Source organism: Heterodontus francisci, chromosome X (assembly GCF_036365525.1).
Source record: "Heterodontus francisci isolate sHetFra1 chromosome X, sHetFra1.hap1, whole genome shotgun sequence".
Taxonomy (NCBI): Eukaryota; Metazoa; Chordata; class Chondrichthyes; order Heterodontiformes; family Heterodontidae; genus Heterodontus; species Heterodontus francisci.
The window spans coordinates 15,391,676-15,407,530 of NC_090421.1; the positions used below are offsets into that span (position 1 = coordinate 15,391,676).

Genomic DNA, 15,855 nt, shown 5'->3' on the forward strand with positions numbered 1-15,855 from the left:
ATGTTGTGAAGAATAGTAGTAAGCCTGAGAATTGGGAGAGTTTTAGAAACCAGCAAAGGATGACCAAAAAGTTGATAAAAAGGAAATAAATAGAATGAGAGTAAACTAGCCATGAATATAAAAACTTATTGTAAAAGCTTTTGCAAGTATATAAAAAGAGTAGCTAAAGTAAACATTGATCCCTTAGAGGCAGAGACAGGAGAAATTATAATGGGGAATGAGGAAGTAGCAGAGAAGTTGAACAAATATTTTGTGTCTGTCTTCACAGTAGAAGACACATTGGGCTGGATTTTACCTTAGGCGGACTGGAATTTGCCACCAACGTAAAAGCCGATGGCGTCCCGTATTTTATGGGTCCGCAAGCTTTCATTGTCCCAAGGCGAGACTTCCACCCACTTGAGGGAGGAGGTCCCGCCTCAGTGAGATGCTGGCCAATCAGCGGGCTGGCAGCTCTTAGTCCCAACATCACCACCGGGAGTGGTGGCCGCTGCTGGGATTGCAGCCCAGCCGACGCCATGGAGCTTGGAGACAAGGTAAGTTGGGCTTGCCTCATTAAGGGGATCGGTCCTTCCCTGGTGAGGCTGGAGTGGTCGTTTTGGGGGGTGGGGTGCGTCTTGGGTCCCGAGGTGGGTTGGGATGCGGGTGAAGTACCCATGGAGGTGGGAGAGGGCCCTTAACTGGCTGTTAAGTGGCCACTTAAGGGCCTTGATTGGCCTCGGGCAGGCGTGCGGGCTGTTCCCCGCCCCATCGACTGCCGTAAAGTTGACTGGAGGCGGGTGCGGAGCCTCCCACTTAATTTTACGCCGCCCCCACACCACCATCCGACCCACTGGGGTGGCGTAAAATTCAACCCATTATATACCAGAAATAGAGGGTAACCAAGGGGCCAATAAGAGTGAGGAACTTAAGGTAATTAATATCAGCAGAGAAAAAGTATTATAGAAACTTAAGTCTCTCTAAATCCCCAGGACCTGATGGCCTACATCCTAAGATTCTAAAAGAGGTAGCTGTGGTGATCGTGGATGCGCTGGTTATGATTTGCCAAAATTACCTAGATTTTAGAATGGTCCCAGCGCATTGAAAGTTAGCAAATGTAACACTGCTATTCAAGAATGGAGGGAGAAAGAAAACAGAGAACTACAGGCCAGTTAGCCTGACATCAGTTGTCGGCAAAGTGCTGGTATCTATTAAGGAAATCTTAACAATACACTTAGAAAACCATAATCTGATCAGACAAAGTCAACTTGGTTTTACGAAAAGGAAATCATGCTTGACAAATTTATTTGAGTTTCTTGGGGATCTAACCAGTAGGGTAGATAAAGGAGAGCCAGTAGACGTAGTATACTTGGATTTCCAAAAGGCATTCAATAAGGTACCACATGAAAGGTTAATATGCAAGATAAGGGCTGATGGAGTGGGGGGTAATATATTAGCATGGATGGAGGATTGATTAACGGTAAGGAAGCAAAGAGTAGAGATAAAGGGGGCATTTTCAAGTTGACGTGCTGTTACTAGTGGAGTGCCACAAGGATCAGTGCTGGGGCTTCAGCTATTTACAATCTAAATTAATGACTTCGTCGTCAATATGAACTGTTCTGGAGAGGGTGCTGCTGAGGTAGATAAATCTGTCAACTGCTTCAAGCCTTTGACCATTGACTGTAATAGCTGGCTTCATAAACTGCTTTTGCGGGGCAGGTTGGTACATGACTGCAGTCTTTTTAGTGCTGATGGTGAGACTGAAGTTATCACATGCAAATGAGAAGCATTCCATGCTATGTTGCATTTCTTGTCCTGAAAAAGCATTTCGGGCACAGTCATCAATGAAAAGAAAGTCACGAACCACAGCTTCACGCACTTTAATATTGGCTTGTATTCTCAAATTAAAGACTTTGCCGTCTGTGCGATATCTAATGTGGATGCCACTTTCGCTAACACAGAATGCTTCAGAAAGCATGGCAGATAACATCATGCTGAACAGGGTAGGAGCCAACCCTGCTTCACTCTGTTTGTGACGGGAAGGTGTCTGAAGACTCTCCACTTTCCAGGGCACAAGCAAGCATGCTGTTGTGGAATTGCCATAATGATGAATTTTTCTGGACAGCCACATTTTGCCATGCTCTTCCATAGCCCTCACGGCTAACTGTGTCAAAGGCTTTAGTCAGATCAACAAAAGTTGAGTACAAGTTGCAGTCCTACTCTTGGCATTTCTCCTGAAGCTGACATGCAGCAAACACTACATCAACTATACCACGACCTTCTCTGAAGCCGTATTGGCTCTCTGGTAGAAGGTCCTGTTCGAGATGTTTAGCGGGACTCTTGCAAGTATTTTCCCAGCAATGCACGGCAGGGAGATTCTTCGATGGTTGTCACAAGCTCGACAATTTTCCTTCCTTTTGTAAACGTGGACAATTGCTGCATCTTTGAATTCCTGAGGAATGGTTTCCTGGTTCCACATTATGTGCAACGGTTTGGTGAGTTTGTCAGTGGGTATTGTGCTTCCTGTCTTGTATATTTCACCTGGTATTGCATCTGACTCTGGTGCCTTGCCCCGCACGGGCAGGAGACTGATTGCTTTCATGATCTCAGCTTTGTTGGGGCTGTCAGCAAGTGGCATGTTGATTTCAATTTAGGGCAAGCAGGAAATTGCCTCAGCATTGATTGTTGAGGACCGATTCAGAACATTGTTAAAATGTTCTGCCCATCTCTACAGGATTTTGATCTTGTCTGTAATCAGTGTGGTTCCATCAACGCCAAGGAGAGGAGAATTTCCAGAAGCCTGCTGATCGTAGATTGTCTTCAGAGCATCATAGAAGTGTTTAGTATTGTTTCTGTCTGTGTATGATTGTATTGCTCCTGCCTTTTTGCTTAGCCAGCGATCTTGCATCTCTCTAAGCTTTGATTGGATGACTTTACAGATGTTGTTGAAGGTGGCTTTCTTTGAAGTAAATGAACGGTCGTTGTGGTAAGCTCTAAGCAGATGGTGTTTTTCATCCAACGGGGTCGGAATCTCCTCATTGTTTTCATCAAAACAGCCCTGGTGCTTACAGGTGGTGGGTCCCAGACGTTCTAGGGCAGTAGAGTGCACCAGGTCTCTGAAGAGATGTTGTGAGAGACAAATTTAGGACCATCTAGCTGGCAGACCAAATCTTCTCTGAAGTTTTGCATCACCGTATCCATTTTGAGTCTTAAGATGTTGAGTCTCTAATTGACTTTTTTCCCCTGGGGCCGTCTCTTGGGCTGAATATGGATGTGCAGCTTTGAGACAATGGGTCTGTGGTCAGTCCAACAATCTGCTCCACACGTGGCTTTGGTCACTCTAACATCCTGCCTGTCCTTCCTTCTGACAATAATGTAGTCAGTTAGATGCCAGTGCTTAGAGGGAGAGTGCATACAGGATATTTTGTTTCGGTTTGGCAGACGGAATACGGTGTTGGTAATGAGGCGTTCATGCTCTGCACATGTCTTCAGCAGAAGAAGGCCGCTGCTGTTGCCAACTCCATTTGTCCCGATCACTCTCTCTCCTAGGTCTGATAGTATGTGCCAACTCTGGCGTTGAAATCCCGAGGATGATGAGTTTGCCTGATCTTGGCATTGCAGCAATCAAAGATTCTAGCTTTTCATAAAATTTATCTTTCACATCTTCAGGATTTGTCATCATAGGTGCATAAGCACTGACAATGTTGGCATAGTTTTTCCCTGTGAGGGTAAGTCTTAATGTCATGAGTCGGTCACGTGCCTTTTGGAAGGCTGGCAAGTTTGGGGACTAGGTTGGACTTGATGGCAAGCCCTACTCCTGCTTCATGATACTCTTCACTACTGCAATCACTCCAAAAGAAGGTGTATCAAGCTCCAGCTTCTGTAATTTGCCTTCATCAGCTAGATGAGTCTCACTTAATGCAGCTATGTGGATGTTGGCAAGTTCTCTCCCAACCAGGGTTCTGCATCTCTCTGGTCTGTCTGCTCTGGCATAGTCCTTGAGTGTTTGCACATTTCACGTGCCAATGGTAAGCAGTGTTACCTTTGTCTTCTTTACACTTGTTATTCGACTGCTGTAATGGAATCCCCGTCCGTCGCAGTAAACTGGCTTGGGTAGGTGAAGCAGACAACGTTTAGGTCACCTTTTTTAGCCCCTTTCTCATGCCGTGGAGGTGAGCTTGGGTGTACTTGTTCAAGGAACACAAAAAGTTAGCATGCAGGTACAGCAAGCAATTAGGCAAATGGCATGTTGACCTTTATTGTAAGGGGGGGTGGAATACATGAACATGAAAGTATTACCTACACTTGTACAGGGTTTTCATGGGAGCACACCTGGAGTACTGTGCACAGTTTTGGTCTCCATATCTAAGGAAGGATATACTTGCCTTGGAGGCGGTACAGTGAAGGTTCATTAGATGAGAGGGTTGCCCTTTGACAAGAGGCTGAGTAAATTGGGTCTATATTCTCTGGTGTTTAGAAGAATGAGAGGTGATCTCATTGAAACATGCAAGATACTGAAGGGGCTTGACAGGGTATACACAGAGAGATTGTTTCCCCTGTCTGGTGAATTTAGAACATGGGGGCACAGTCTCAGGATAAGGGGTCGATCATTTAGGACTGAGATGAAGAGAAATTTCTTCACTCAGAAGGTTGTGAATCTTTGGAATTCTCTACCCCAGTGGGTTGTGGATGCTCCATCGTTGAGTATATTCAAGGCTGAGATCGACAGATTTTTGATCTCTCAGGGAATTAAGGGATATGGGGAGCAGGTGGGAAAGTGGAATTGAATGGCGGAGCAGCTTGAGGGACCATATGGTCTACTCCTGCTCCTGTTCCTTATGTTCTTATGACTACAGTGACATGCCTATCAATACTTTGAAGGGGGATGTTAACATCATAGCAGAAGTGTCCCTTTTGCAAAGTGTCTTGCACAAGCACCTGGAGAAAGAAGTTTTTGACCAGCTTGATATGCAGCAATGGACATGCACATCTAGCACAATGCAAGCTGTCTTGTATAGATCCTACCACTACATAGTTATCAATCATGTGGCTGATGAAACTTTGAAGTATCGAACACTACAATGTGGAGGCTTGGACTAATAATCCACAGTTTAAACCCCACCATAGCAAGTTGAGGATTTGATTTCAGTGCAAAAAAAACTGGAAACAAAAAGCTGGCATCTGTAAAAGTTATCATGAAACTGTTAGACTGTTATAAAAATCCAACTAGTTCACTTATGTTTTTTAGGGAAGGAAACCTGCCGCTTTTCCATGCTCCAGACCTCTGCTATTCTGCTGCAATCATTTACACATTTCTGGCTCTGACATACGTCCCTCATTTCTTGAGTTATTTTCTGTTTTTGTCTTACATCATTATCACTTCTGTCATATGAGTGATCTCCTGGTTTCCAATTAATCACAGATGTTTCTTGTTTCTCATGGTAGGCACTGGATTCTGGACATATGAACTGCCTGAAGTGGTGGTAGAGGCAGGAACCCTCACAACATTTAAGAAGTATTTAGATGTGCACTTGAAACGCCATAGCATACAAGGCTACGGGCCAAGTGCTGGAAAATGGGACGAGAATAGTTAGGTGCTTGATGGCCAGCATGGACACGATGGGCCGAAGGGCCTGTTTCTGTGCTGTCTATGACTCTATAATTGTCATCTTGCCGAATTATTTCAAAAAGCTTTGTTGAATATAATGAATGTGCTAGGGAGTTGCCAGGGGAGAACTGATTGGCATGTTGGATCATCACGCATTCTTTTCACATCTTTTTTCTTAAGCATCAGTTTAGCTGAGTTAGTTGGCATTCCTGCCTTTGAGTCAGAAGGTTATGGGTCCAAGCCCCACTCAGGACTTGAGCATATAACTTAGTCTGATTCTTCATTTCAGTACTAAGGGAGTGCTGCATCATCAGAGGTACAATCATTTGTATGAAACACTAAACTCTGATCCTGTTTGCATATTCAGGTGACTATAAAAGATCTAATGGCACTATTGAAAGAAGAACTTTTTTGCTCAACTACCAGCATCAAAAGCAGATTTATTGATCACTCAACTCATTTGCTATTTTGGGACCTTGCTATGCGCAAATTGTCTGCCACAATTTCCTATGTAACAGCAATGCCTTTACTTCATTGGTAGTCAAGCACTTTGGAAAGTCAAAAAGTGCCTCTAACTGCAAGTTATTTATTTATTCCATCTCTGAAACTTGGTTTAACTCAGTGGGGTGAAGCTCCCCTCTCTACTGGTTACCTTACTACTCTGGAATCATCCTGAGTTGTTTCACCATTAACAGCCTCTATTCTGTCTCCTGTCCACCCTCATCTCGAATATCAACTGTGAAGAGCTCATTAATTTCTTTTGTCCTCAAAATCTTCCTCACGTTCTGCCTAGCCTTGAACCATGTAGGTTCTCATTTCTCCATGACATCCAGCTCCTGTTCCCTTGACTCCTTACCAATCCAATCCTTGATCACTCAGTTACCTCTCCTTGAGTACATGATAGCTGATACTGATGGTTCTACTTCCAAGTGTATTGATGCTCCCTTTCAAAATTGTCTTCATAACCCCTCTTTAAAACGCCCACCTTGACCCCTCCACCCTCTACAACTACTGCCCTAACCCTAACCTTTTCCTCTTTAAGGTCCTCAAATATTGTAAGCTAGGTCTGTGCTCACCTGTCCTATCATTGCCTGTTGTAATTCCTGCAGTCTTGTTTCCATTCCACCCACAGTACCAAGAACACTTTAGACAAAGTCACCAGTGACATCCTCTGTGACAACAAACTCAGTGTATTCCTTTTTGTTTTCCCCAACTTCTCCACAGCCTTCAACACGTTTGACCACTCCACCCTCTTTTGCCATATCTCTGCAACCTCCTGCATCCCTAAATCCCAGTTCAGATCTTCCACTCTTGTCTACTGTGTATCACCACTCTCTTCACAGCACCATTAGTACTTGAGTGCAACAACACCACTTGCAAAAGTCTCCTTAAAATCTATCATTTAAACTAAACCGTAGGTTATCTCTCCTAACTCGTGCTCGGTGTCCATTCTTCTCGCCTTTTAAGATGTGTCTTTGGATGCTTTTCTGCATTAAAAATATAATACAGTGTAAGTTGTTGTTGTATGGGCACAACTTGAAATAAATGTGGCCTGTTTCATGCTCATTCCTTACTGGGTGCTGGTCAGTACACAAAACTGCCTGCAATTTAGCAATAACAGATCTCCAGAATGGCTGATGTGAGAAATATAAAACATCACCTTGTTGCAGGGAAGCAAACGATTCTGATGTTGACTATGTTTGAATTGACAGTGAAATGAGAGAGGGATCTGTTGTTGATTCCCCCACCTCAATGAGCAAAATAATTCCTCACCCCCGTTTTTTAAAAAAAACGAAACCAGCATTGGTCATATATGTATGTTAGCAGATTACAATCTATTCACTGGATGCAATCACATTTTGCAAATGATCATAATTTGCTCAATCTTTTAGAATTATACCTGGCATACAGTATCATATGAGAGTTATATGAGCGCAAGAATTAGCTGCTATTTGCCGCATTAGTGATGATTGCAAGAAGGCCGACTTAAAATCTATATTTTTCCTGAATTTGCAAAAGCTGACCACAGAATTCCCAACTTCTAACTTCGCTTTGCTGCCACTTTTATTTTATAATAACTGTGAAAGAGCAGGCAAAAAAATAACCACAGTGTCCTGTCCACCTCGAGCTCTCCTTTTCCCTTTCTTCCAGCATTTAAATGGTTTCATGAGCACTGATTGGGCCTCTTTTATAACTGTAAAACTTCCCTGCTCCCTAAGGGGAGTGACTTTTACTGCGGTACAGTTCTGCTGCCACTGACAGTGCTTCAGCTCCTCACCAAATTGAACATACATCATGAGTGACCCTTGATAGCAAGTAGCACCAAATTAATTGACTGTGGCAACATCATGGCCAAGCCTGATCCTGTCCTCCCCTGCTATTCCACACACTTTCCAGCAGAGGGGCTCAGACTGATTTTTCTCCTCCCTGGTCCATGGGCACAGAGACTAATTGTAGCACCCCTACTGTTATCACAGTTGAGATAATTCAACAGAGGAGCTGACCTGGGGCCTTGCTGGTCTGTATGGCTCCATTCCATACCACAAATTAATTTCAACTTTATATGTGCATTAAGTTTGGTATTTTTGTATCTATGTTTCTGATGGGCAAGCCATTGTTGCCGAATGAAATGGGATGAAAAAAGAGGTGGTGGTGTTGTGGTAAAGGCCTGCTCGGGTATGAAATTGAAACCTGACCCGGGCCCGACTTGACCACATCCAACCCGAAACCGACCCAGGCCTGAGTCCTTTGATTTTTTTCCCCACGCCTGACCCAACTACCGTAATAAAGTTAATTATATCAAACATACCTTGTCCAAATGTTGTGATCCTCCGTTCCGGCAGCAGGCTATTCTTGCAGAATTGTGCAGAGGTTCCCTCCCTGAGCAAGGCAGCATTGTGTCCGTGTCCAGCCCAGCCCGACCCGAACCTGCATGCCGGTCCCAGAAGAGAGATCCGACCTGACCCGACCCGAACCCAACACGTGTCATCGGGTCTGGTTGGGTTTGGGTCAGTTAGCCATGCTTTATGTTGTGGTAATGCTGCACAATGGAACAGTAACCCACACAAGCAAAAGGTGCAAGGTTTCCGGTTTGACTGCCACCCCTCCACTGCCCACACTCTCCTATTCCAGCCCTGAGCTGTGTCAGTTAGAGATCACACCATTTCTCTGAAAGGTGGGGATCTAGTGGGGGGAGAGACAGAAAATCAAATGGGGGGCCATTTAATCAAGGAGGACATTGACAGAGGAAACAAAATGACCACCTTCCCTAAGTGGCAGAGATGTGGGACCTAATATTGGAGAAATACACTGGGGATATACGCCCATCATTGGATAAATATCAATAAAAATTAACTTACAACAAAAGTGCTGATGCGGAAATATTTACTAAGAAGAGAACTTCTTCAATCTGCAGGGAGTTGTCTGCGGATGACCAAATTTGCCTTCTGAAGTCAAGTGCAATTGAAATTATTATGCTACGATCAAACGAGTCTTTCACGTTGGAGGATATGTCCTGGAACTGTGGAAATAATGAATTCAAATATAGTCTAAGTGACGTCACCAAAGGTAAGCAATAAAAGGAAACAAAACCCTATTCATTCTACATCGTCCACGTGCAAGTGCAATCTAGCTTTATAGGTTCTGGGAAAACCACATGCTGTGGACTCACAATGACGTTGGAGATACACGGTGCCACCCATGGTCTCTTCCTATATTGTGTAAAGGCCGAGGAACTGCACCGTTGTGCTAGTTCACTTCCCCTTAGCGAAAGATTATGTGCTACTGGCATTTAACCTCTCATTGTCAGAATTTTAATACAAAGTCTCTAGTCTCTTTTACAGAAGTAGGTTAGATTAATTAAATGGAATATCAAATATTCTGTTAATTTAATCTGGCCTGTCTTGTTTTTTTCTGTCGCTATTTCAGTTGGCACTAGGTAACAAACCTTCAGAAAATTAGTTGTCCTTATCAAGATGAGCGCACAAACATTATGGTGCCTGATTTCCAGCGCTAAGGGCTGCTGGCTGTGAAAGCCTTTGGCCGCAATCCTCCTACATTTACAGCAGAAGGTACTTTTCTTTTCTGTGGCTCCAACAGGTGGTACCAGGCCCCACTTGAAACATCCAATCCGAGTGGGGCTAGGCACACGGCTTAAGGCACACTTCTAGGTGCTACTCTAAATGGACAACCACCTCCACCCAGAACCCCCCACCACCCCCCCCACCCCTCAACAGTTCTGTGGGTTGGATCTTATGCCGCATAACCATTTCTTCACTACCGCCTTCCCCCTCCCCCCATCTCCCAAGAAATTCCTGTGCAGCGCAAAGGGGTGGAAACCTGACATGATATCAGTGCTCAATCCTGTGTTCCATGTGGCAGGAGGTTTGCTCTGATCATTACTTGTAGCACGATCATAAATCTGTTCTAAAAGAAAGAGTCTCTGATTGCACTAAAAGTACCAATAGGTGGAAGTCTTTCCTCACAGAGAACAAATATAACTGGCAAAAACATGCCAGTGGTAGCATAAAAATGGCTCTGCTAAAATGAGAATTTTACACTCTGTAGATTTTGCCCCAGCTGTACTGTGGGGCTGTATGATACACCTTTTAGCATTGATCCATGCAATAAGTTGCCTGCAAAGTAAAAGCCACTATAGTTGGATCAGCATGTCTGCTAAAGGCTTTAAATACTGTGCGAAATGTAATAGCAAATGCATGATCGCAAACATTTATAATCATGTCGTCAATGCTTGTCCCCTGAATGCAATATCACAACTTTCCAGTTTGTCTTGGGGTCATAATAGGTGCTTATACAGAATGAATGCAGCTTTCTGCATTATTCAGTAAGCCTAAGAAATCCAGCCATGCTCAGTTGGCCATTGCAGAACATTTATTAGCAGAAGCCAGGGCAGAGGAATTGTTAATACTGTATTGAGGACTCTACTGGACACTCCTATGTTCCTTGGCACTGAATTCTATGTAAATCAAGAACAGATTACACCAATCTTTCCAAGTACCATGGAAGTAAGTGAAGTAACATACCTCCCCACCATCTCTTCAAGCAGGCACCGCTCATCTTGAAAGTCCTAGCTCCACATGGGATAGTACTTCTGAGACAATCCAGTTATACTAGTAAGCACTGGGTATGCTGCATGATAAACAAGCAAAGCATTAATATCACCCAAAACAAAAATTGGGAGGTCTCCCAAACCACAGTCACCTGGCTCTGTACTCTTACCCTCCAATCATTGTAGGGGCTGGGGTAACCCATTCTGCATGAATGAGTATGACTGTATCTATGCCATTTTCATTGGGAGGCCCTTCTGAGATATCCACAGACTCCAATGGAGAAGGGTATTTGATAAAACCCGGGCAAATATGACACCATGCAAATTGCATGCTGATTCAATTCCTCGAACGCACAGCAAAAAACATGATCCCAACCACAGGGGAGAAGACGAGACACACAACCAACTTTAAACATCCCTGTCTCTCTGCAGGCAATTGTCAACAGGACCTTCCTGAGAAGGATAATGACTAATTGCTTAAAGTTTATTTTTTAGGTCAAGCTGCAAATATGCAAATACTTAACAAAAATTGCTCAAACCCACATGCATCAGCACAAGAGGTCCCTAGTCCCAGAGTGGAACTCTTCCTTCAGATAGAACATAGAATTATTGTTCATGGGCTTTATCATGGTTGCACATCTCATTTGGGGTAGGCAGCATAGCAGCAGATGCTCTTAGTTGCCTCATTGTTCATCCTCATGAGTGAAAAATCTACCAAGAGATAGTTCAGGACAACTTCAGGCATGGGGCATCTATAGGACAGACCTGTTTGCCTTGACAACAACTAGCTGCTATGTTTCTGCTATAAGATGCTGGCTGTTTGAGACTAGATGCTAAACAATCTTTTCTTTCCTTAGGCACAGGGATTTATATATGAAGTTCCTCTTTTTCCCCTGTATCCACAGGTGGTTAAAAGGTATAAGGAGGTAGAACAAAAGTAATTCCTTTATTAGTCCTGCAAACTGTGTTCCCAAAATCATGGAAATAATTGGAGACAGGATCGCAATGCTTTGCAAGAGGTAGCTCCTCTCTGCATCTGATTTTTTGATTTGATTTTGATTTAGAGATACAGCACTGAAACAGGCCCTGCGGCCCACCGGGTCTGTGCCGACCATTAACCACCCATTTGTACTAATCCTACACTAATCCCATATTCCTACCACATCCTCACCTGTCCCTATATTCCCCTACCACCTACCTATACTAGGGGCAATTTATAATGGCCAATTTACCTATCAACCTGCAAGTCTTTTGGCATGTGGGAGGAAACTAGAGCACCCGGAGAAAACCCACGCAGACACAGGGAGAACTTGCAAACTCCACACAGGCAGTACCCAGAATTGAACCCGGGTCGCTGGAGCTGTGAGGCTGCGGTGCTAACCACTGCGCCGCCTGTGCCGCATCTGATCCCAGACACATTCCGATTCATAGACTGGTTATTGAAAGATGACAACTATTAGATCAGGATGACCTGCTTTTGATTAGTTCCTCTATACCACCCACTAATAGTTATCACATTATTGGAAAATGTGCGGAGATGTTCTACAAATCAGTCAGTGTTATCTCATGTGATGTCCCACATGTTCTACAGTATCTGTTCAACTCAGCTCTGTTTGCCTTCCTGTTGTGGCTGCTGAGTTTTTTTCATGACCTGCTGGAGTTTGGTTTATTATAGGGTCATGATTGGTATCCTGTTTTAAGCAACCTGTATGGCATTGTCAATAATTCCCAATTCATACCTTAATTTAGTACTTCACAAGTTAATGTTGCCAATGTTCTGATGTGTGAAATTGAGGCCTAGGCTTTCCAGCCCTGTCCCACTGGTTTTTGCAGCAGATCTTAAAGGAATAGTGAACTAAAAGCCTTTATAGGTTGTATTGGTTTGATATTCTCACTGGAAAAGCCCTTGGGATTCACTCAGCATTCCTACCCAAAGTTCCTGTCTTCCACCAGATGAGAAACTATGTTCACTGTGTGCCATATGAAGCAATTTCAGAAGTTGTGAGATGGTTTTCATGTGGTTTGAAGACTGAAGGCAAACCAGTAGCCGAGCATTGATAGCTAAGTGAGCAAGGGCTTGTATTCGATAATGCTACCATATTGTAGGGAAGAAACCTAGGGGGCAAGTTCAGTCATTTCCACCCATTTTAAGATGGCATCCTAGGCACTTCTGATTGTTATTTCTGAGGCTGCCATGTGGAGTACTCCTCACACTTTTACTGAGTGTTGCTCTCTAGATTTGACTGCTATGTGCAAACAATTTTTTGGCAGGTCTGCCTGTCTCCTCTACCAATGTCTGCCTTCTGAATTGCTGCAGCTTTGGTGAACTCCAATGATGTGTGAAGAAGCTTAATGAAAAAAAGTGAATTACCTGCCTTTCCCCTCAGGCCTGTAAGGGTGTAGGTTTGAGATGAGGGGTTTGATAGTTGGCGATGGGGAGTGGTTAGGGGGGCGGGGGGGGGTAGTATTTGAAACCCCCTGCCCATGACTGAAAGGAGGAGTGTGGGGTGGGGGGTTAAATTGGTAAAAATGTGAAACCCTAACCCACTGTGAACTACTTCTGATTTAACCACGGCAGGGTTGGTCTCGTTCCAGTTCCAGTGATCATAATATTTAAATAAGTCTCCATTCCTCAAATTTTGAGAGTCATAAGAATTTAATGGCTGTGGGTCTAGTTTCCCAGGACTTGGGAATACTGTTCCATCTAAGCTGTGCTGCTGCCTAGCAACCCAAAGGTTCCCATGCAGGGTTTGCACAAGACGGTCCCTTTACGTTACCGCTTGTGCGCCGCCGTGCAAAAGAATTTAAAGGATCCACACACTTAAACGAATCAGCTGAGCACTTAAAAAAAATATAGAGGGTACGTTGCTTGGGAATCCCAGCAGTTGAAGAGAGACAGGAGTTGCCAGATCCGGAAGTGGATTTCCAGCACTGCTTGTAGGTCAGGTGTAGGAGTGCTTCCCCCCCGGCCCCTGAAGCAAACCTTCAGCTGTGATCTCCCCCTCCCCACGTTCTTTAGTGTCTTCCCTCCCCCTCCTGTGATCTCTTCCTTCTTCCTTGCTACGATGCTCTGAGCCCCCCACACCAACCCCTAACCTTCCTGCCCGGCAGCCAACCAGCCTCTCAATCTGACTGGCTGCTGGGTGGGAAATGGAGTAAAACAACTCTAATGAGCTCCTGCTGTTAAATTCAGCAGGACCTCTGTGCTCCTGGCATTTCTGGGTTTCCCAGTCTCAGACACACACCCAAGCTCCTTCCCCAACTCCAGGTAAATATTGTGGTCTGAGTTTCACTTCATCTCAGGTCAAAATAAGCTGATGCAATGGGATTTTGTGGGACATTGGAACAGAGGATTATGATAATCTACATCATCGTGATGCCATTTTGTGTGCACATGTATCTATCACTCTTGGGCATCTGCCAGAACAAAAAATAATTGTAGCTCCTTTTATGATAATTTATTTTGGGTTATTTCAGTCTCCTAATCTAAAATCAAAAGAATGAAGGAGAAAGAAACACCAAGTACAAATTGATGGTTTACTTGTAACATTGCTTTTCTGATTTTCTGCCCAATAAATGTAACTTTCTGGTTTTCAGCCAGAAGTTTTTTTTAAATAAAGAATATGTATCGAGAGAGATTTTCACTTTCCTCTTGTATTCTTTCTAGCTGGCCATTCCCTGGAGTTGCTGGAGCCACTGATAAAATTTCAGGCTGGCCTGAAGAATCTGCATTTGCACGAACCAGAACATGTACTTCTGATGGCCATCTGCATCCTCTCACCTGGTAAGAACGGCAGCGATGCTCCAGTAACAAACCAAAAATGCCACTATGAATGCATAATATGGGAATAGTATGGAAAGCAGGGCCGACTTCCCCTGGTGACTTAGTGATTCATACAGACCATTTGTGCTGCTCCCTAGTCTGTACTGAATTTTCTGATCAGGCACAGAAGTAAACTGTCATCTTGGCTCTGTTGGGTCTTGCCCCTGATTGTAGGACTTGAGCCCATAATCTAGATTGAAACTCTAGTGCATTACATGTGTCTTATTGTCAGAGGTGCTATCTTATGATTGGATGAAATATTAAACTCAGATCGCATCGGCCTCTTCCAATACTTACTCCCATCAATGCCTTGACTTCATGTAATAGAAAAGCCAGGCCTCAGGTAGGTCAGGACAGGAAGGGTCTTGCAGGGGGACGGGGGGGTCGGCAGCAAGGATGGAGGGGTGGCTATCAAGGGGCTAAATTCATAGGGTGGCTTGGTTTTCAGGTGTGAATTAGATTTCAGACGGGGTGCCTGAACCAGCCTGTTGATTGGCACTAAATTCGGTGGGCCTTCTGTAGAAGGCACAACTAGGTAGCAGCAACCACAATATGATTGAATTTTACATCCCGTTTGAAATAGAGAAGAGTGGGTCTGAGACTAGTATCTTAAACTTAAATGAGGGCAACTATGTGGGCATGAAAGCTGGGCTAGCTGAAGTGAACTGGGTTACTAGGCTAGGAGATAGATCAATAGAGAAGCAGTGACAGACATTCAAAGGGATATTTCAGAATACTCAGAATAAGTATATTCATACTATAAAGAAAAATTCTAAGGGGAGGACCCACCAGCTGTGGTTAACTAAAGAAATTAAGGAAAGCCTCAAACTTGAGGCAAAAGCATATAATTGCACAAAGATGAGTGGCAGATCAGATGATTGGTCAGAATATAAAGAACGGCAGAGAATGACTAAAAAGTTAATCAGGAGAAAAAGTTAGTGTATGAGAGGAAGCTAGCCAGAAATGTAAAAACTGATAGCAAGAATTTCTACAGGTATTTAGAAAGCAAAACAGTAAGTAAAGTGAGTATTGGTCCTCTAGAGAGTGAGAATGGGGAGTTAATAGTAGATAATAAGGAAATGGTGGATGAAATGAACAAATATTTTGCTTCTGTCTTCAATATAGAGAATACAAAAAACGTTCCAGTAATAGCTGTAATTCAGGAGGTGGAAGGAAGAGAGGAACTTGGTGAAATTCCAATCACCAGGGAAGCGGTACTGAGCAAACTGATGGAGCTGTGGGCTGACAAGCCCCTGGGTCCTGATGGACTTCATCCTAGAGTCTTAAAAAGAGGTGGCTAATGAGGTAGTAGATGCGTTGGTGTTAATTTTTCAAAATTCACTAGATTCTGTAATAGTTCCATCAGACTGGAAAGTAGCA

The 15,855-nt window shown here is 43.8% G+C and overlaps 1 protein-coding gene across 3 annotated transcripts in view; it reads left to right on the forward strand.

Annotated features, from left to right (window-relative positions):
- The window catches only part of LOC137358744 (vitamin D3 receptor-like), a 199,181-nt gene that overhangs the window by 159,856 nt on the left and 23,470 nt on the right, over positions 1 to 15,855 (forward strand). For all 3 annotated transcript variants that reach the window (XM_068025042.1, XM_068025040.1, XM_068025041.1), the window contains 2 exons: positions 9,000 to 9,151; positions 14,320 to 14,436. In XM_068025042.1, the coding sequence (XP_067881143.1) occupies positions 9,000 to 9,151; positions 14,320 to 14,436 (269 nt within the window). The remainder of the gene's footprint in view (positions 1 to 8,999; positions 9,152 to 14,319; positions 14,437 to 15,855) is intronic.